This window comes from Fukomys damarensis, unplaced genomic scaffold (genome assembly GCF_012274545.1).
Source record: "Fukomys damarensis isolate Sample0158 unplaced genomic scaffold, DMR_v1.0_HiC HiC_scaffold_22, whole genome shotgun sequence".
In the NCBI taxonomy this organism is placed as follows: domain Eukaryota; kingdom Metazoa; phylum Chordata; class Mammalia; order Rodentia; family Bathyergidae; genus Fukomys; species Fukomys damarensis.
Window position 1 is genome coordinate 4,782,315 of NW_022900934.1, and position 21,681 is coordinate 4,803,995.

General features: G+C 40.9%; 1 protein-coding gene across 1 annotated transcript in view; it reads right to left on the bottom strand.

Annotated features, from left to right (window-relative positions):
* Positions 1-9,281: 9,281 nt before the first annotated feature.
* Positions 9,282-21,681, bottom strand: part of Rab22a (RAB22A, member RAS oncogene family) — a 51,835-nt gene continuing 39,435 nt past the window's right edge. Inside the window, exons 4-7 of the mRNA XM_033766973.1 lie at positions 20,071-20,142; positions 19,880-19,986; positions 19,159-19,268; positions 9,282-14,594 (exon numbers count right to left, since the gene is read on the bottom strand). Of these exons, the coding sequence (XP_033622864.1) occupies positions 14,497-14,594; positions 19,159-19,268; positions 19,880-19,986; positions 20,071-20,142 (387 nt within the window). The 3' untranslated portion in view covers positions 9,282-14,496. The remainder of the gene's footprint in view (positions 14,595-19,158; positions 19,269-19,879; positions 19,987-20,070; positions 20,143-21,681) is intronic.

Below are 21,681 nucleotides of genomic sequence, written 5' to 3' on the forward strand. Positions count from 1 at the left end.
AGTGTTTGGGGGACAGAGGGACAGGGAACACATTTGCTTGTGTATTTGTGAAGAATTGGCGAACCTCTCTTTTCCACGCCCTGGGGGCTTTCACTTGTTCATACCACAGGCAGGTTGGCTGGAGCCAAGGAGGAGACAACAGACAGCAGACTCCTGCCCCTTCGGTCCCACTGAGACGGAGCCGATAACCTCGAGGGGCCCTGCCAGGGAGTGGCTGCGAGCAAGGGCCTTGGATCTCCTTCAGTGCCTCCACATGCCTCTCCTTAAGCCACTCCAAACAAATAATAATACAGAAAAGTTGAAAAAGATTTCACGACCAGTGAGTGAAAGTGTCACTCGAGGAAAACACTGCTGTTCTCTCTGATTTCTTTAGAAACTGCACCCACTCTGCAGATGCAGGTTTGAGTCCTCGCCTCCATAGTCCTTCTGATGGGTCGGCCACCCTCAGAGGCCCTTTGAAAACAAATCTGCAGCAGCCTGTGATCCTCGCACGAGGCTGGGATTCCCCGAACGAATGGACAGATGACAGGCAGAGAGGGAGAAACAAGAGCAGAGATCTGCTGCGGGAGGGAAATGGCATTTAAAGTTTGCTTTCTTCGCTCCTGACCCTGGCACGCAAGAATGAGAAGAGCCACAGATTCTCAAGTGAGTGTCACGACTTTGATTTTCCATCGGGGTGAAAACCGCAAACAGATGACTACAGCAAATAAAGTTCCTGTGGGCTCCAGCCCCTTCTTCGCTGTGTTCCTTCTTGGTGCACCTGGGAGCAAGGTGTCTGCCACCTGAGACCCTGCCTGCCGCAGGTGCTCCGTCACTTTCTTGGCATGTGACTAATGTTAGTCACTCACTCGATCATTTTCTCAGGCAGACAGGGACCCCAGGACGCACCTACATGAGGCTGGGCTGGCTTGCATGCTTGGGCTTGAGAGGGTGCTCGGATTCAGGATTGGGTGGGACGAAAGGGATCTGAGTGAGGAGCTGGGGACCACACCGCCCTTGCATCCCTGGAGGGCAGAGGAGAGAGCTTACCTCTGCCACTGTTAGAGCAGCAGCCATCCCCACCACGAGCTGGGTGGTCACTGTGAGGTTTTAGACAAAGTTGTCAGAGTGGCCCTGTAACATCATGAATGACCCGCAGCGCAGAGCACTCCGTGGCCAGCCGGGGTGCCACCCTGCTCTGGCTGCCAAAGGTTTTCTCCTTGTTGCAGCCTGAGCCTTGGTTTCCTCGTGTGTGCAGAGAGGAAGAATGGAAAATGCCCACCTCCTGGGTCTGGGGGATTCACTGGATTGGCTCATGTCCCAAGGACAGCACACAGGTGGTGTGGTGTCACCTCTAAGAGCTCCCTTAGTCTCGTGTTGGCATCTGGGGGCTGGCGCGGTGTGTAGCTGGGGAGCTGTTGCGTTCCTTGAGATCAGAGTGGTTGCAGGGCAGGTTTAGCTGTCACCTGGTCTTTTACAGAGGACTTGAGCCCATCTTGTAGATGGGTGAACCCCTGCATCTCAAATACACCAGTGACATCTACACTTCTCATCATTTTGTAACTCCACGAACACATCCTCTCTTCCTCAACCTTTCAATGTTATTAAATAACAGCAGATGCTCTTTCATTTGTACAATTGGGAACCGGAAAATGTAGTAAACACCTTCTGTTATTCCCTCCTGTGGGAAAGTGGCCACCAAAAAAAACCATCTCCCCTTTATTTCTCAGCTTAATTCCCTAGTGGGGTCCTGGTTTCTTTGTGCTGTAACAATGCATGGAATGTGTTTGGAGTCACGGAGCCCCGTCCTGACTTTTCACTTATTTATTCCGCTGAGCTGAGGCATGGGACTTTACAGTAGCAGTAACGTCTTAACATTTAACAATACAAACAATAAATGATGATGAATCAGCCCAGGAAGCGGTGTGGGGAGGTGAAGGGTTTCCCGCCTCTGCAGCTGTCCTTGTCCCTCCCCAGCTCCTCTGCTCTCTCCTCGGAGCTCAAGGTCTCCTGGCAAAACCCCCTCCTCTATCCTTTTACTCTCTGGCAGCTGAGGCTATAAAGAATCTTGTTTTTCTCATTTCACTTTGCAATTTAAGTCATTTGTCTTTTCTTCGTTTTGTGTTGGTGTGTATACACATACGACTATGTGGGCATTTTTCTTTTAAACTACAGCATTAAGAAAAATGAAGACAAGGTTTTATATTGTTTAGGCCTGTATCCAGAAACAACAAAGAATTCTCTAATGTACCCAAGAGGGGAAAAAGCAGGTACTAAATGTGCATGCTTTTGTTACAAGCAGCTTTACACTAGGGCTAACAATGGCATTTATATATTATTGGTACAATGAGTGATAGTGATTTACATAGCTTGATTCTTGCATTATTCACAGGAGCCCCATAAAGTTTGTGTCCTTATCACTAAGCAAACAAAATCACACAGCAGCTCACAGAAGACAGAGGCAAAGTTCAAGTATGCTCAGTGACTCAACAAAATAATGAAGAATGTCCTCCAGCTGGCCTTGAAGCCTTTTTTGAAAAATGACCTTGAGCCATTCGTTTCAGAGACTGTCTTGAGCACATACAATTTTTTTCCACTTCTCCAAATGTGGTTTTCATGATTTCAGGATCATTTAAATTTGTGCATCATTATTATGCAGCGAATGCTCAAGAGTTCTTCTGTGTTGGCTCAGCTGATTCTTCTTCCCCACTGCAGGACGCTGTGCTTTTTCTTCCCCTAGAGACTCAGTCATATCTGAGCTGTAAGAGGCCTCAAAACTTGCTGTCCTTTCAGCACCCACAAGGTCATTAGCAGTCCATTTATAAAAACTGCCCTTTGGCCACCAACATGCCCATCTCCTGTTGCACCAAGAAGGAATCAAAGAATAGGAAAGAAAATCCACAAGGACCTCAATTCTCTAATGTGGGGTTATCATTTTGGAAATAGGACATACAAAAACAAATTCAGGCAAAACTCTCTAGGCGGGGCTTTTTATGCTTTGATAATCTGGACATTAATGGCTGATTAAGAAAGCAAATCACTGCTGGTAAACACATCTATACTGTCCCTGCCTCTCTGCTATTGTGTTTCTTTCATTAAAAAAAAAAAAAAAAAACCTGTGACAAATTCTCATTTATATGCAAACAAGACATGACCTGACCCCATCATTTGAGCAGCTGATGGCAATTTTAATGTTGATGATAGTATACCAGGGGTGCAGATTCTGTGCCCTAACATTGTACATTAACCTCAAATTAACATTCACAAATCCACAATTTTCTTCTTAAAAGTGCCCTCTTCAAATGGAGTGGAACCTTGGTAGCATTCCCATTTTATTTTCCATATGTTCTATTTAACAAAAAGGCCTGAAGCCCATTCTACGCTGTATATTAATAAAGAGAAATGTGACCCTATGTCCTGTTTCCCACCTCACTCTCAGTGGTATCCGAGATGATAGCATCTTCATAAACATTTCTCAAAAGGTGGTCTCTACATTTTAAAATTGTTTCCTAGGAGATGCTGAAAATAAAAATCCAAGGCCTGACTAAAATAATAATAAAGTGACTCATTTTGATAAGGTGTTTGCTGTGATTTTTTTCTCCCTTCTGTCTTACAGGTTTCATCACTGCTATAAAGAAAAGTGGTAATAATCCTGCTGAGTAAATTCTAGAAGGCAGCTGGTGGCTGCCTCTAAATCGACAATGACATCTTCAGTAGAGAATCATGTTTTTGGTCGGTAGCACATACATATTAGAAGACAAATGAAAATTTAAAAAGGCTCTGCATTTTATGATTTACATTTTCAGTGGGAGGCTGCTTTTTTATTTTTTATTTTTTTGGTACCGGGGATTGAACTTGGGTCCTTGCGCTGGCAAGGCAGGCCACCAAACCATTGAGCTAAATCCCCGGCCCCTGGAAGGTATGTGACAAACTCAGAGGTTACTTAGAAATCTGGGCCCAGACTTAATTTAATTGTTATATAATATATAATTTAATTTTTATATGCTCTAGGACAAGCAGCTAGGTATATATGGAGAAAACAATACAAAGTTGTTTTGTGTATGCATGCATTTAATGTACCTGTTTTTGGTGTGTGCTAATTTTGCTGTGGCAGAGCAGAACAGCTCAGGGTCACAGCTAAGCACCATAGCTCAGGAACAGCTGAGGTATATGGCTCAGTGTGGTCACTCTGTAACTCAGCTCTCATAATTTGAAGACTTGAGAATCAGATGATCAGTTGAAGAGGCAGAGCAAGAACTTTATTATGGTGGTAGGCTCAGAGGAGTCCGAGCACTCTACCGGAAATGACAGCCTCCTTATACAGGGATCCATAGGGTAGGCGAGCATGCTCACTGAAGCAGGGGTGTGTGTATAGAACATCCCTAAAGGGGTGGAGTTACAGAAAATTCCTGAATCACATGCCTTGTGAGCATGCTCAGTGAAGCAGGGGTGGGGTTATAGAACATTTCTGAAGCAGAGGGGCAGAGTTACAGAACATTCCTGAGAGGGGTCAGCGCTTCCCAGAACCTTCTTGTGAGAGGGCAGAGTTTAACAGAACATTCCTGAAAGGTCACACAGTTCAGTCACAAACCACTTTGATACACTGGGCAGGAGCCCAGCAGCAGAGAGCATTACATTTCCAAAGCAGAACACCGGGTGGTGGTGGGGAAATGGAGGCAGGCAAGGGCCTGTCTTACTGTTCAGCATTTCTCTATCCATTTGTCTTTTCCTTTTTAGCTGGGCTCATTCTCTTTTTCTTGGCATGTCAATGAGACTGGCTCCTGCCACGTAACCTCCTCAGGCCGTAGATTATAATATTCTCCATGTACGGTATTTGTGTTCCCCAACTATCCTTCCAAGGGGATTTAGAGCAGCTTGAAAAGATAAAGCTTAAATATTACTGTGAAATAAACGTGTGCTGCAAAGCTTCACACTGTACACTTTTATAATTGCTTTAAATCTGGCTCTAAGCTTTTTACTGACCAAATTAAGTGTAATTTAAAAAAAATATTGATTGCTTAACTCATCGATCCCTGTACTGGGGACTGAACCCAAAGCCTTTGCCCTAAGCAACATCCCCAGACTTTTAAAATTTTTTTTTTTTTTTTTTTTTTTTACTTTGAGACAGGATTTAGCTAAGTAGTCCAGCCTGGGCTTGAACTTACCATCCTTCTGCCTCAGCCTCCTAGAGTGCTGGGATCATAGGTGTGTGCTACAATGTCCAGCTTGTGTTCATTTTTTTAAAGAGAAAAATAAGACCAATACAATTTTAGTGTGTCTGAGTCAATTTTCATCCAAGCTTTGAAAGATGGGATTAGAGTGCAAGAGTTCCTGATCTTTTTTAAAAGAAAAAGTACAAATTTTAGTGATTAAATAAGAAAAAACCCTTAAAATGTACAGAAGTACATGGAAAGTTAAAAAAAAAAAGGTGATGGTTCTGTCATCTAAGCCTCTCTCCTCAGATATAACTTTTGTATGTTAATAGCTTAGAGTAATAGACTTCCAGACCTCAAACTGGGAGAGGAATGGATTAGGTGTTAGGATGTTGAGCAACTGAAATTCTTATCTACTGCTGGAGGGAGTTATATCGGTACACTGCTTTAGAAAACTGTACTTACTAAAACAAAAATAAGCAAACAAATATGTATCTCCATTGACCCAGTAATTGCCATTCCGAAGCAGATGCCCGTATATACCAATGGCACACGTGAGAATGTTCACAGTACATTCCTGACAGCAAATCTGGAAGCGAGCCATCATCTATCAAAACATAATGGAAGCCAGGCGTGGTGGCTCACACCTGTAATCCCAGCACTCCGGAGGCTGAGGTAGAAGGATCGCTGAGTTCCAGACCAGCCTGGGCTAGACAGTGAGTTCCAGGTCAGTCTCAACTACATAGTGATACCCTGTCCCCAAAAAAACCCCAAAAAAAACCAGAATGGATAAATGGTGGCTCACATGTATGAAGGTGAGTGTGAACATTACATATACCACGGTAAAAGAAGCCAGGCCCAGGAGCACCTACCATGTTTGTCTATAGTGTGATACAAAGTACAAAAACACACAAAACTAACCTGCCAGGTCAGAAAGATAGGACAGTGACTGAGGAGGCTTCTGACATGTGGATGTCATTAATGTACTTTTTGACATGAGGGAGAGAAACGTTTGTGAAATTTAGCTGAACTCAAGATTTATGGCATTTCCTATACATGCTGTAGCTTTATTGTTTTTTGTTTGTTTGTTTGAGACAGTGTTTCATTATGTAATTCAGGCTGGCCTTGAATTTGCGGTGATTCTCCTGCCTCAGTCTCCTGAGTTCTGCAATTATAGGTGTGCAACACCACACCTGGTTGGTACATACAGCATCTTTAAAAATGTTAAAAAAATAGCAGCCAGGTACAGTGCTACACACCTGTAATCCCAGCACTCTGGAGGGTGAGGCAGGAGGATCATCCCCAAGGCCACCCTGGACTACATAAGGAGACCCTGTCTCATAAAAACAAACAAACAAAACCCAGCAAACTACCAAACCAGTATTGAATAGCTGTCCCACCTGAATCGGAAGGGGATTATCAGGGAGATGGCTTATAAAAGTTCTATATGAATGCTTACTCATCAGTGTTGAACTTCATAAATGCCCCACCAAAACTGCTACATGTGCTCAGTCAGTTATTACCCTAACCCTTGGTGAAGATGGAGGAAACAAAGCTCAGAGAGGCTAAGTACCTTGTTGAGAGTCACACAGTGTGGAGAAGGGAGAAGCTGAGACTCAAACTCAAAAACTATCAGTTTCAAACCCTCTCTGCTCTCTCCTAGCAAAACTACAGCACAGAGGCAAATGTGGGATCTTTGATGAAATGCCCCAAATAATGGAAGTCAAGTAAAAACCTTTTCTTAGCCAGGCATAGTGGTACACACTTGTAATTCCAGCACTAGGGAAGCTGAGATGGGAGAACGGCCATGAGTTCGAGGCCAATCTGGGCTACTTAGTGAGTTCAAGACTAAACTACATAGCAAGACCCTGTCTCAAAAAACTGTATCAAACCAGTTTTCTTTTAGGAAATAAGGTTCCTCATAGTGCCAGTCTTTTCTTCTTATACTGGGGATTGAACCCAGGGCCGTTACACTGCGCTACATCCCCAGCCCCTTAAATTTTTTTTTAGCCAGGTTCTAAGTTGTTAAATTGGCCAGGCTTGGCTCAAATTTGTGATCCTCTGCCTCAGCCTCCAGAATGCTGGGATTAGACAGGTGCTACCACACAGCTGCTTTACTCCTTCTTGCTACAGGGCAGAAGTATTCCCGCCAAGCGTCCCCGGTAGTCCCCATCTTAACTTCTGACACGCTGGCCCCACACAGAGGAGTGCAAGACAGAGATGTGGAGGCCGTGTATCCACTGATACAAACAGCACAGTGCTCACCAGACACCACCAGGGCCACAGATGTTCTAGGACTTCAGTTCCCAAAAAACCATTTTGAAATGACTTCAGAATGCTTAGTTAAGAATTTGTGATGAATAATACTGCAAAAACAAACCACTAAAAGGCAAATACATCTATTTATAAACAGTATTTTATTAACAAAATGTATACACCCTTCTTAGAACAAATTTTAGAGTGATTTAGCATGGGATACTCTATAAAAAGTCTTATTATAGAATATTCAAGCTAAAACAGTATCATCGAAAAGTATGCCAACTTTACCTTCATTTGCAAACTATCTAGAACTAGCATAAGTATAAAAAATTATACAAGAAAAAGCAAAAGGTTTAGTTTTGTTTTGTCAGCATCTACAAACAATACAGACATCATATGACAGACTTAGGTCCAGCCTAAGATTAAGACTGCAAAAATAAAGTCTTCAAACATCCATACAGGCTTGGCAAACCATCATTACAGTGTTTTGTTACAGGTAACCAGGCAGTTCATCATGCAGTGTGAAGCCACAGCTATAAATCTGGCTGTTTATAGTGTTACAAAGTGGCCAACATTGTAAGCGACTTACGTTTTTTCATAATAGGTGCTATTATAAAAAGGCACAAATATCTTACTCCTTGCATCAGGTCTTGAAAAGGCATGATATTCAAGGAGAAATAAGAATTGCTGGTATGACGGCTTGGCTTTTTTTTTTTCATGTCTAGGCTCATCTCCATAGCTGTTTCCCTTCTAGATGTCTGACTCGGGTTTTTACACACTTTAACAAAGCTTTATTACAAACTCAGAAGTTCTAACACTTAAGCAAATCATCCTATCACCACTGAAAAGCATTTTGTCAATCAGTTGCGCTCCCACTGGCAGTGCATGCTGCCTGTCCCCTTCCTGAAGTCCTGCAGTTCTTCACCTCCGCAGGCCTTTGCATTTCTCACCGTGCTGCACGTAGCTGGCCTCCAGCTGCACCGAGCGGCCCAACCCTGTCCCTGCAACCACAGAAGGCCCCGTGCACTCACGTCCTGGGTGCTGGTCTCTAAGGGAAGCCTTCAGAACACTGAGAAGAGTAAAGGAAGAAAGGCTAAGCTCCTGCTTCAATCACAGAGAAGGTAGACTTAAATGCTCAAGGTCAGAGGAATGATTGATAATGAGTTGACTCACAAAGCGAAATGATGGAAAGACTGAGCTGGATGACAGCAAAACAACCACCAAAAAACAAAACCCCAAACCACCTCTTCCAGAGTGACAAAGCTGTCTACACAGTACAACAAATGGTTTCAAAACGGTCTTTAATCAGTTATCCTGACTAGCCAGCCGCCAATGATTTTCCCTATTCTTAGTTGACTGGTCCCTCTGACATCACGTGTCATGTGTGTGATCTAAGAAAAAATTTTGTGAACTCTGTAATAATTTCATATACAAAGTATGTGAAGTCAAACAAACTCAAGTGCTACTTTAAAAAAAATGCCAGGGGATACAAATAATAATTTAAGTAAAAATTTAATGAAAAATTGATAATGGCCAAATATATTAAGATGAGGCCCCAAAGCAAAGTCAAATGCCACTGTGGGCAGAGGGCTGACGATGCTCCCCAGTGGCATAGGTGCACTGCCCAGTCCTGGGCCCCACTTTGGCTGGTGGGCGGCAGGCTCTGAGTTGGCCTTGGGGCAGAGGCACGTCCGAGGCTTCGGTGGCTTCCTTCACAATTCCAGCTCTAAGTGAAGATTACTGGCCCCATACACAAAGTGCTATTTTAAAGTATTTTAAAGATAATTTCCTCAATGGGGAGGGTAGGAGGGGGTGAAGGGAGGGCATGGACAAGGGGAAAAAATGAGAACCAAGAACTGTCATGTAAAGGTACAAGATCCCAATGATGAATGTAACTGTACTGTATACCTAAAATGTACCAGTAAACTTAATGAGAAAAAAAAAAGATAATTTCCTCCAAAGTTCTGCATTAAACAGGGTTTCCTTAAACACTAGAAAGTTTCTCAATCCAGAAGTGGCTTCAATAAAAAAAGCATGTATTGTTTCTATTGCACGGTTAAGGAAGACATTAAAGTCTACAGTTTAAAACTGTCAACTAAAGAAGTCGCTCTCAAAAAATTACTGTCTTAGGACTTCCCATTATTTGGCAGAAGGAACATGGAACCTGAATTTTTCTTCACAGAAAGCTACCCAGACTCTTGTTTATTGCAATTGTGAAGCATTTTGATGAGGCAGTGGGCAACACATAGATCTCAAAATGAACTAGCAGCAAATTAAAATTTTTTGTATTAAATTTGTTACACATCATGGTTTTAATTTCACCATCTACTGTTGGTATACCCTAATCTTGCTATTGAAAATACTCAACATAATAAAAGGAACAGATGAAAGGTTTTCGATTTTTAAAATTAAACTTCAAACTCCTTTTGTTTTGAAGCCAAAAATATTTTAGCATATCTATAACTGATTATACTCTGAAAGGAAAGAACACAGATATTAGTTATTTCTGATGGTTCAGATCATCAAATTAAATTTGATCTATGTGACTAGAAGTGCTTCTAGATTTAGAAAGTAAATCATTTTCCCATGTGCGAAGAGAGTCCTGAAGTCTGAACTGAGAAATATGGCGATTCTGGGTTCTATTTATTCACTTTCCTCATTATGTCTAATGAAAATTCATCACAACAGGCCTCTCACTTTTCATTCCCTTAGATGAAAAAAAACAGAGGCTCATGAAAAACGTAATGCCTTTCTAATATTTTTTAGACTTTCATTTGCACATAAAACAGGACAAATGCCCTGGAATTTCATTAATGTTTCTTGCAAATCAGATAATCAAATTGCCTGGTTTTCTATTACTGGAAGTCAAGACAAGCAACTCTGCTGTCAAAAGAAATTTGCAGAGATTGTTTTTTAAATCCTGGGCTAAATTCCGTTCCCACTTCCCTCTTCTAAAACTATACAGTATACTGTTTATCTCCTATGTAATTTTTTGCCTGGAATATTTTTAATCATAGTATTACAGGACGACCTAACATTACCTGGAACCATTAAAAACAAACTGTTTCCTTTTTCTTTTTTTGCAGTGTTGGGGATAGAACCCAGGGCTCTGCAAGTGCTAGGCTACTGCTCTGCCACTGAGCCTCATTAAAAATTATTTTTTTGATTAATGAAGCTGACTGAAGGCAGGTACCTAGTTAACAGCCTGATCGTTGAAGATACATTCCATTTCTTCCTTTAAAAACTATTAACTGTTAAGAGGTAGAGTATCTCTTAAAAATCAGACAGTAAACAAAAACTGTCACTCATCCCTTTTAAACAAATTTAAATCATTTATGCCATCTATGTTTCTCCTGTCAGTGTCAAGACAGACATTCAGAGCCTAATGAGTTTAGTAAGGAGAGCCGGCCCAAGTGTGGGGGCCGTCATTTCTCCAAATGCTCTAAAGCTGGTATTTAGTATAGACAAAGCTAAAGGATTTCCAGTAGCTTTTCTCTGGAAAAAAAATAATTCTCTCATTATTTACACAGGTCTTACGGAGACAGCTGGATGTTTAGGGGCTCATCTGTTACAGAAATAACACACTGTAAGCCATAGCTCATGATCTGAGGGCCCACGCATCATGTCCTTGTTCTGAGAGAATGAGTGAAAAGGTGATAAACACAATTTATATAATCTTCAGCCATCCAATCTCAGAGTATAAAAGGTGCACGTAGCTGAACAAATGCCTCCGGGAGGCCAACATACCAATTAGTGCAGTGTTACTATGATCCCAACTGGTCCTCTAAACTCAAAGCCATAAAAACACAAATTCTTGGCTGATAGTTCCAGCAAAGCCATGGAATAGTTGTGTAAAGGACACTTTCATTCCTGCAACTCTCTTGGAGGCCTCCTAGCTATTATTTTCTTTCTCGAGACAAGGAACTGATATAAAAGAGAAGTTCTAAAATTAAATGTAGTTTTCTTCCCCTTTATATATTTAAAAATAAAGAGAACTGATAACCTCCACAAGGACACTGGCCAACTTAAGGAGATCAAGTCTAATTGAAAAGTTCGATCCCTGCAGCCATGGGTAGGTAATAGGAGCACAGTGAGAGAAGAGGCATCACAAACAGGAAACAAGGATGCACATTATTTTAAAAGGAAAAACCTTGCAGCTGCTCTGTGCAGAACTTATCCTCACTGTGGCTGACAAGCAGGCAATGGAGGTTTCACTTGGAAACAGAAGAGCTTGCAGTAGGTACTTCTCCCCAATCACTTCTTACAGAGAGTTTAAAATGAAGGACACTTAATCATACTCTTACTTTATGTTCTTTTAATCACCACATGATAGTTAATTAGTTATCACAGAATCAGAAAAACACTTATGTAGGAGAGATCTGGAGACCAATGGTTTCTAGGATTGGACACCTGCAAAGAGCTTATTTCAATTTCTCTGAATAGAATCAATACACACTTGCAGCTAATTAATGATTTTTCCCTTCTGTTTAGTCCCAAAATTAAAAAAAATGGCTGTGTCGTGAGGGAACCAAAAAATTTTTATGGATGGGCTATGTCTTAATTTCTCTGAAGTCTAGGTTTTACTCATAATTTTTTGATCACTGCTTAGGTTAATCCAAAATGTGTTCAAAATAAAGCACTGATTTGACTTCGATAATTATCTTTGCATTTTAGATGCAAACAAAGTAAGTAAAAACCTTTTCCTCCTGCTATCACTGAGTATGAATTATGGAGCCGAGACACAAACGTTGTTCTTAAGTATTGGAATGATACAATAACAAGAGAAACAGGACCCTATCAATTTCTTGGACAGACTGGTGAAAATGAGGGCAAATAGGTCCTAGAAATGCATGAGCACAAACTCCACGCCACTTGTGCTGTTAATAAGACAAGTGGCTATGGTCAAACAGAGTCACTCTCTACATATGGATGGGAGCATAAAAATCAGCAAGAGAAACCAGCTGTAAAGGGCACTGGGCTAGAACATCAGCTGCGACCAGAGGCATTTAGATGAGGCTCAGAAGACCTTCCCTTTACCTGTGTAGCATCTGGTGGCGGGTTTGGTGAAGGTCATGAAGTAGTTGTTTTTTGGTGAAATAAGGCAGAAAAGGCCACACAAGCATAGCCTCCTATGTAATGAGTTTAGAAATCTTTGTTTTTGTTTTGTTGTCATGGAGACAGAGGCCTAGCAGTGGGAATGCTAGGGACAGACCAGGGTGGTGCCTGCATGCCCTGGAACACCTGAAGATACATAAAATGTAATCAAGCCACCCTTAGGTATAAAGCGTCCAGCTCTGAGAATCACATGTCTTCTTTACTAGTTTGCTAATTTGATGCTGGCTTGGAAACAAGATGCTAGGAAGATAAAGAATCTACATGTATTTTATACAAAACAGCATGAGAATTTTCACTAACTGCATCTTTTCTATATGATTTTAGTAAACAAAACAATGTCAAATGCTTAAGATGTACAACTAGGAAAAGGCTGCTTCTTTTTTTTTTTTTTAAACTTAATCTGAGTTATAATTTTCCCATTAAAATCTATCCATATCAAGTGGGGGGCACAAAAAATAACAATTATTTTTAAAACTTTTGACTGTTCAGTTTAAGGATAGCTCTGAAAACACAATTTAGTTTGAAATTCAAGCTGTTTCATTTCCTATTTAATCTTGTAAATTTCCTTTTCTTACAATACTCAGGTTGGAAGGGTGCCAAATTAGACCAGGAACAAATTTTCACCAACTTCACTTCAGTGCTTTATTTTTAGATTGTATTAAAAACCTCATTAGGCTCCCTGAGGGAAAAGAGTTGTTAACCACTAACAGAAGCAGGGGAAAATAAAGGAAACAGAAAGATAAGCTAAATTGTTGACAAGGAAAGTGCTCTTCAAACAGTTGGTCTGAAGTTGCTGTAAAAGCTAACAGAAATGACCAAACCAGGTAAATGACTTGAGCTTGGAGCTCCTTCTTTTACCCCCCCGCTAGTAAAGACTAGTCAGGCTTGTCAAAGCAGACTATGTCTTTCATTACCATTTCCAGTGAGATCTGGAGGGAAGAAGGGTCGGTGGAAAGGAAGGCAGAGAAACCACAAGAGACTGCGAGCTAAGTGCTCTTATTTCTCTGTACAACATAAATGTGCCTCAGAGTATCTCACAGACAGGCTGAAAATGGGTGGGCATACACAAGATTGGGTTCAAGATTAAATGGAGTGTTGAATGATACAATTTATTAATGTATTTACATAACATATTCTTTAAGCAATGGTCTCATAAATATAGACGACTTTACATATGCTAAGCAACTTGTTTTCCTCACCAAAATACTTGGGTTAAATATAAAACTGATAGCATTTACATTACTTCCTGTACTTTCTTCTCTTCTTTTTTATGCTAGTCCGTTTAGAATATATGCAGTTCAATTTGTCCAGGCACCTTCTCTCTACCACCACCATGTTCACAGAGCTTATTTAAAGAGGTACCAATAATGTGTGTGGTGCCACACACGACAGTCAAAATCAAACCCAACGCGAGTGAGGTGGGAGCTGCCGCCATGACGTCAGCTCACTGCATAGGTCTGCGGCGAATCCACCCAGCAGAGCAGAGATGTGATCATCTCCATCCACCCTAGAAATAACCCATTTTACTTTAAAAGAATAACTGCCAGCTCCCCACTTGCAAAATTCTACCACATTTTAAATGATACAACTCCCTTTAACAGTGGCAATGGAAAATCAAGGAAATGAAAATCTCCAAAAAGTCTCCCTCTTTCACAGACCATGAAAGTGCTAATTTTCCCTTTACAAATGTTACATAAAACCTTGATTACAAAAGTACTCAGCAATTTAATCCTACCACTCATACAATTAGATGTTCCTTTCAGCAAGGTCAAAAGCCAATGACGCAGTCCCTTTGTACACCAGAGTCTTGACACAATACAAGTCTGCAGACTGAAATACACTGTTGCAGTCTTCAAAGAGCACAGAACTGGTCAATTTCTGTAAGTCCTTTTTGTATGAAGAAGACTCAAGAGCAGCTCAGCAGGGCCTGCAGCCCTCCTGCCAATTTCTAACCTCACCTACTTCATCAAGTCTGAGAGGCTGAGGCTCATCAACAGCAGTTTCGCTTTGGCTCTGATGGCGGTCTTCGGAGTTTGAAGCCCTTACCACCAGATGGCGGGTTGGCGTCAGTGGATGGAATTCTTCGACCTACACCGACAGAGAAGGGGAGAGAATTGGATTCAACTTTCCAAATCTGTTCATTCTCAGACCAACAATGCAATCTCATGCAATCTGACAGGTTTCATTAAAGTAAAAAAAAAAAAAGTTTACTAAATGTTTTACTTTGGAATCATTTACAGAAAACTTGCAAAGATGACTAGAGTTCCTGTATATTCTCATCCAGTTCCCCCAATGTTGATATCTTATACTGTATCACCGTGATCATCTGTCAAAATGAAGAATTCAACACTGCCACATCACCATTAACTCTTGTTTTTCAGATGTCACCAATTTTTCCACTAATGTCCTGTTTCTGTCTAGCACCAAGGATACCACATGGCACTTAGTAAAATATTTATGGTATGTCTCATTCCCCAGATCAGCTCCTCTTTTGAGGGACAAATGGGAGCAAACAGGGCTGGAAATTTAGCTCAGTGGTGTAGCTGCCTGCCTCACAAGTGCAATGTCCTGAGTTTGATCACTGGTACCCCCTCCCCGCAAAGGGTACAAATGGGAGCCAACAGTATGCACTGTTCTCTCCCTTGCTATTTTCACTAAATAAGTCTTGGGATTGTTTCAGCACAGTATAATGTGGAGCTGCTGCGTCGTTATTACCTCTATAATACTGTATCATGTGTATGTATCTAACCATTTCTCTACTGACGGATATTTAGTTTTCTCTCAGTATTTATCGATGGTATATGCATAGAATAAACAGTGTGGAGGAGCCAGGTCATGCATGCCATTCTACTCCTGGGCATCTGTCTAACTCATACACCATATTCCCAGCATCTTATCTAGCACAAATGTAAGAAGGACACACAATTTAAATGTTGACAAATGCTGCCAGATGGTTCTCTGAAAAGGCTGTGTCACTTTATTTTCCTACCAGCAACACGTGAGAATGAACAGGTTTTTCAGTTTACTGCTCTGTGAAGCATAATGCTAATTTCCAGGAACCTTGAATCATCCATCTACCTATCTGGCTGATAACTCAAAAGGCTGCTTCTTGTACAAAGCTTCTCTTGATGCCCTCCCAACTTCCTAATTCCCCAACAGCTCAGACACTAAAATCCACCAAAACACCAGAAGCATGCTCTATTTGTTTACTTGCCTAGCTTCCTTAAACTAGATCCTAAGCTCTTGGGGGAAAAGATCCTGTTCCTCTATCTCGGTGTTCCTAGTATTGGGTAAACATGGAATGAATGGACAGCTACATCTTCTGACATTAATAAGGTGGAGAGGGAATTTGTGATAACCCTCAGGTCCTTGGTGGGCAAACCTTGAGGATCCACCATTTTGGGCAGTTCATAACCTGTCTGGGCAGTAATGAGCATGGTTTCTGTACCAACTAGAAAGTGACCTACAACTTTTCAAATGCCCATACCCACTGCTGTGAATAAATAGCAAATTTATTTTAAAGCTTTGCTGAAAATTATCATTAGGTGTTTCTCAGTAAATAAAAACAAATACAGCTGGCATCACAGAGGCAACTGTAAAATGCAACAAAAAATTTTAAAAGAATGAATATTTTTAGAAGAAAGCAGGAGAAAACATCTTCATGAACTAGTAATGGTTTCTTAAACAGGAACTAAAAAACTGCTCACTATTAAAGAAAATAAGGACATATCAGGTTAGATTAAGATTAAAAACTTCAGGGCTGAGGATGTAGCTCAGCACTGTCTTGCCTGCCTGGCAAGTGCAAGGTCCTGAGTTTGATTCCCAGAACTGAAAAAAAAAGAAATGAAAGCCAAACCACAGAGTAGAAATTTCCAGTACATATAATCAATAAATCCTCAGATCCAATGAGGTACAAAATAAGAAGAAAAAGGTAGGTAGCCCAATAGGAAAACAGGCAGAAGATTTAATTTTTAAAAGGTACTTCACAAAAGAGGATACCCAGATAGTATGTAAATGTAAATAAATATTTGGACAAATACTAAATTTCATCACCATCATGGAAATGCAGAAGCCACTCAGCAGATATGAAAAAGAAAGCAACTCTCATATACCACTGGTACCGATATTAACTAGCAGGACAGCCACTTTGAAAACTGGCAGTAAGGTCACACTGAACACATGGAGATCCAGTGACCCAGCAGTTCTTCTCTTGAGCAAAGAGATATCTAAAAACACATGTGTACAGATGTTCACCAAAGGACATGACCAGAATGTTCAGAGCATTACTATTTGTAATAGCTCTAAGTTGGAAACAACTACCCAAATGCTTAATTTGATTGGATAATTACACTGGATAGTTCCTGCCTGTCTGTCTCCTAACTCTGTTTCTAGACACTGACACAGACCAGCCATGAGAATGCATGTTTTACAGGTATGTGATGATACAGATGATAAAAAAATAACAAAGAATGAAAGAAGCCAGACAAAGGATAAACGGAATGTTTTAAAATACACAGTTGCCAGGTACTGTGGTGTACACTTGCAAGTCCAACAATCAGGAGGCTGGGGCAGGTGGATTGCTGTGAGTCCAGGGCCAGCCTGGGATACATAGTGAAACCTATCTCAAAACCGACCAACCAACCAAAAGAAAAACCAAAATAGCAGCTACCCACCCGCAACTGCCACAAAACAGGTAAAACCAACTGAAGAGTTAGCAGGCAGGACGGTGGTTTCCCTTGGAGGTAGGAAGGGCCACTGTCTGAGCCTAAGTGCTAAGCACAGGCTCCATTCCATGTGTGACAAGTCACTGGACTTGTACTCCTGCTCAGCGTCCTTTTCTGTAAGTATGCTACCCTTTAACACAAAGCCAGTCTACCACACACTGTGCGTATGCAATTTTACAACACCTAGTGAACAAAAAAATTTAATTTTCCAGTCTATTCTTTTCATTTTTTAAAACATATCTTTATTTTTCACAGTTAAAATGAGTATGTGCATGGTAGCCACCCCCCCATGCCTTGCTGGGGTGCTGGGGAACCTAGGATCTCATCACACATACATGCTAGACAAGTTCTCTCACTATTGCACTTCGTATACCCCTGCCATACTATTTTTTTTTTTTTTTTTGTGGTACCAGGGATTGAACTCAGGTCCTTGCACTTGCGAGGCAGACGCCGGAATCACTGAGCTAAATCCCTGGCCTGCCATACTAGTTTTCATGTAAGAATTCCATTGTTGGTATAGTGCACTACCTTCCTGTTTTTAATACTGCTATAGTAAAGAACACTGAAACAAAACCAAACCAACAGTGATAGTTTTAAAATATAACACCCTACAGAAATATTTGGCTAGAACTGTTAAAAATTCCTGATTAGCCTTATATTGCTTTTGAAGAATGCATCTGGATACCTGGCATTTACATCTAGGGCAACAAGGAACACCATATCTTCTAACTTTGAAATGAAGGGCTGGTCAACAACATGTTACTAGCAGGCTGTGGGCCATGAGGTCATCTGCAAAGTACTCTGAGAATTAGTGGTCAAATCTAAACAATGGGCACATGACATATGACTAAAGATCTTTTTATTTATTTTTTGGTACCGGGGATCAAACTTGGGTCCTTGCAATTGCAGAGGCAGGCGGCAGCACCACTGAGCCAAGTCCCTGGCCTCGAATAAAGATCTTTACGAAAACTAGACAGCAACACAAAGACCAAACCAAAATAGAACTTGATAACAACCTCAGCAAGTGGGCACCCAGAGGCCCATAATGTGGCCTGGCCCCAACTGCTACAGCTGGGCCCAGGGCCCCAGGGCCCAGAGCTCCCTCCATCTGCAAGTCTGCCATGTTCAGTTAATGTGAATCCTCATTCTGTCAGACTTCAGCTCTGATACCACCTCCTCAGAGAGGCCCTCCCTGACCACCTGCAAGCACCCTCACTTTATCCTGAATTATTTTCTTCCTATCTCTTATTATTATCTGAAATGATCCTATTTATCTGGTGTTCACTGTCTGCCTCCTTCAGCAGAACATGTACTCCAGGAGAGCAAGGGCTGTGTCTATCTTCTTTATGCTGTCTCCCCTGAGCCTGGAACAGTTCCTAATAAATATTTTGATGAATTTGAATGAAATGAATGAACAGATACAATCTGCAGACGATCCCAAAGGCATGCAGCCGTCTCTCTCCCATCTAGTGCCATCATATTAACACTCTGGAAAGAGCAGGGGAAGGTGAGGAAGAGAGGACTTACCTTTCTTTGCCGACTAATTTTTTCAGGGTTTTCTTATAGTGGAATCATACCTACATTTCATTTCCCTTTATTTTGTTCATTTTTGATGACCTTGGATGACTAACTGAAACACATTTAAATACAGAAAGAGCTAGAGACACGACAGCTTCCATAACCTCAATGCCTTATGCATTATTTATTCAGTAGTGACATTCTTTCCAGAAGGGCTACAGTCAATCGGCAGCAGTTCTCCAGCAGTTATACCATGACTGGAAAGCAGGCCATCCTCATATCCTCAAATCTCATCTCACTGAGGAGAGTATCAGAGACTACACTACTCAAAAAGTTAGGGACGCTCACCAGAAAGACAGCTCTGAAGCTGTTCTGCACAGAGGAAACCCGTAAGACACAGAGATACTCACTAATTTCTATAAAGAGTTCATTTATGTTTATCGCATTTTTTGCACTGGTCTCCACAAAAATCGCATGAATGGAGTCAGCGTAGTCCTTAGCATCTCTCTCCATGACTTCTCTGGAAGACAACAATTGCATATCAGAAATTCTTTTAACAATATTCCCACCTACCCAGTTATTAACCAGATTTATGATGACAAGGGATATCCCAAAAGGCTGCTGAATGAGCCCTCACATATGACTTTCCCAATTATCCTACTTCTGCCTTTAAATAAAACTCAGTACCACTCGTAACATAACCGTGCAGCTAATGGAATGATCAAGAAACAGCAAAGTTTTCTATATTCACCTCCCTTCCAAATTAAAAGAAAAAAACTCCTTGCTTTGAAAATCACGCAAGTGGTGCAGAGAAACTACCAGTCGTGCTTTCTGTATTCAAGTATCCTGCATCACAGGAATCTTGGGGCAGCACTGATCTCACATAATGTCAAATGCAATGTGACCAGTGTTTAAGTAAATTGCACATTCGTTTCTCTCTATATATAATACAATTAGCTCCAAATGCCTGAAACCTTAATTTTTGACTGAAACTTCAGGCTCCAACCACATAGCAAGAAGAAATTTTTCAATGTCAGAGATACAATAAAAGCAAGATTCTCATCCTGGATATTACTCATTAAGAAAAGGAACAAATAATCAGCACTGCAATCACTTGTTCTAATAAGTTACCTGACATCGATAAGATCACACTTATTTCCTGCAATGGCGACTACAATATTAGGTGGGCCATGCTGTCGAAGCTCCTTTACCCAGTTCTTTAATGTTGAAAATGTCTCCTGCAACACAGAAGTAAAACAACTGGAGATCTAAGCACTCAAGAATTGCCAAAGCAGTGCAAGAAAAACCAAATATTGTCTTACTTCTTTTGTGATATCATAAACTATTATAGCTGCAGCCGATCCTCGGTAGTACATTGGTGCCAAGGCACGAAACTGCAGAGAAGGGAAAATAAACAACAAAATTGGGAAAACCAGTTAAATACTTTTTTTTGTTTAAATATTTAAGCCCATTATCCCTGCACAAAAGTTAATCTTTTTCTTAAGCAAAAGAGGATGACATAATGCTTTAAAGCAAATGAACCATTAATTACCAAAGGCAAAAACTTTTAATGTAACACGGAAATGTCTCTCACAAGATAGTTTAGAATACAGTTTTATAGGAATTAAATATGGTGCTGTAAACAATTGTTTCAGCTAAAAAGCCTTTTTAATTGAACTCAATGCTGTAATTCCCAAATTCATTTGTTCAACAGTCCTTTACACTCTGGGTTCCCAAACTGTCAAGAGAGATAAAAATAATGCTATAAACAGTTCTCCAGAACAGTAGCTGTGCTTGGGTATTGGCGAGGTCACCCTGTAATCTAGAGGCTGATTGTCTTAGACACAAGTACACATTTACCTTCACCATGTGAATGAGGCTGCAACTTGCCTTTCTGCTATCTTCATGCAGTGGCAACTCTCACATGCTAGGTATGTGTCTCGTTTCACATCTATGAATTTAACTCTGCACGTTCAGCTTCTTCCTATCCCTCTTCCCCTTCCTCATTCCACTGCACACACAGAGGGATGAGAAGGAAAGAGAGAGAAATAATCATTTCGATAGGGAGGGTGATTTAGTGGGCCATTTCTTTTGATTAGCATGAGATGGAAAATGTGAAACATTTTTCTCCATCGAACCCGGCTCCTCAGCACAGATCCTGGTGTGGGCATCACCTCCCAAATGTGATGCCAATGTTTAAAGACAAGAATTTTACCCACACTTAGTCTTCATTCTACACACTGACTCTGAAGCCGGCCTGTGTGATGTGCCGTGACCGCATTGCATCCGGCTCTGTCTCTCGTGGCTTACCTCTTACCACAGGAACTGCCCTCACAGGGGAGCACACACAGAATTCACACACACAGCTGCGGACTCTGTCACCTCATCAGTGAGTTTAACCCTTTGGCCATTAAACTGTCATGTTAAATTTCCCAAAAGAAAAGTAAAATTATGACTATAAACTGGGAGGGAAGACAGAATGTCTGTCTAGCACACTATTTCAGGATCTAGCACCTGGTGCACCACAGGTAATCAAGGACCCGTAAATAAATGAGTAAGAACTGTGTAAATATAGGAGGACGTCAAATTAAATGCCAGACCCAGATGCCCACAAACATAAACCTTTATTAGTTTTTGTGAGAAAAAATATCAGTCTCTGGGGTGGAAGCCTGCTAACTTCCAATAAAATATGTTAAGTTTTAGAAGAAAACAAAACATGAAAGCCGGAAGAAAACACTATAGGAAAGTAAACTACATTAGGTGCTAAAGATTTAAAATGTTAGACTGGCTTCAACATAAGAAAATGAGATGGAACTATATAGGTGGAAAGGTCACATTATTAGCTTTCATTTTTGATGTACTTATGATGGCAATGTCTTTAATAAGGTTCTTTTTTTCTTTGTTCAAAGCTTTTTTTTTTTTTTTTTTTTTTT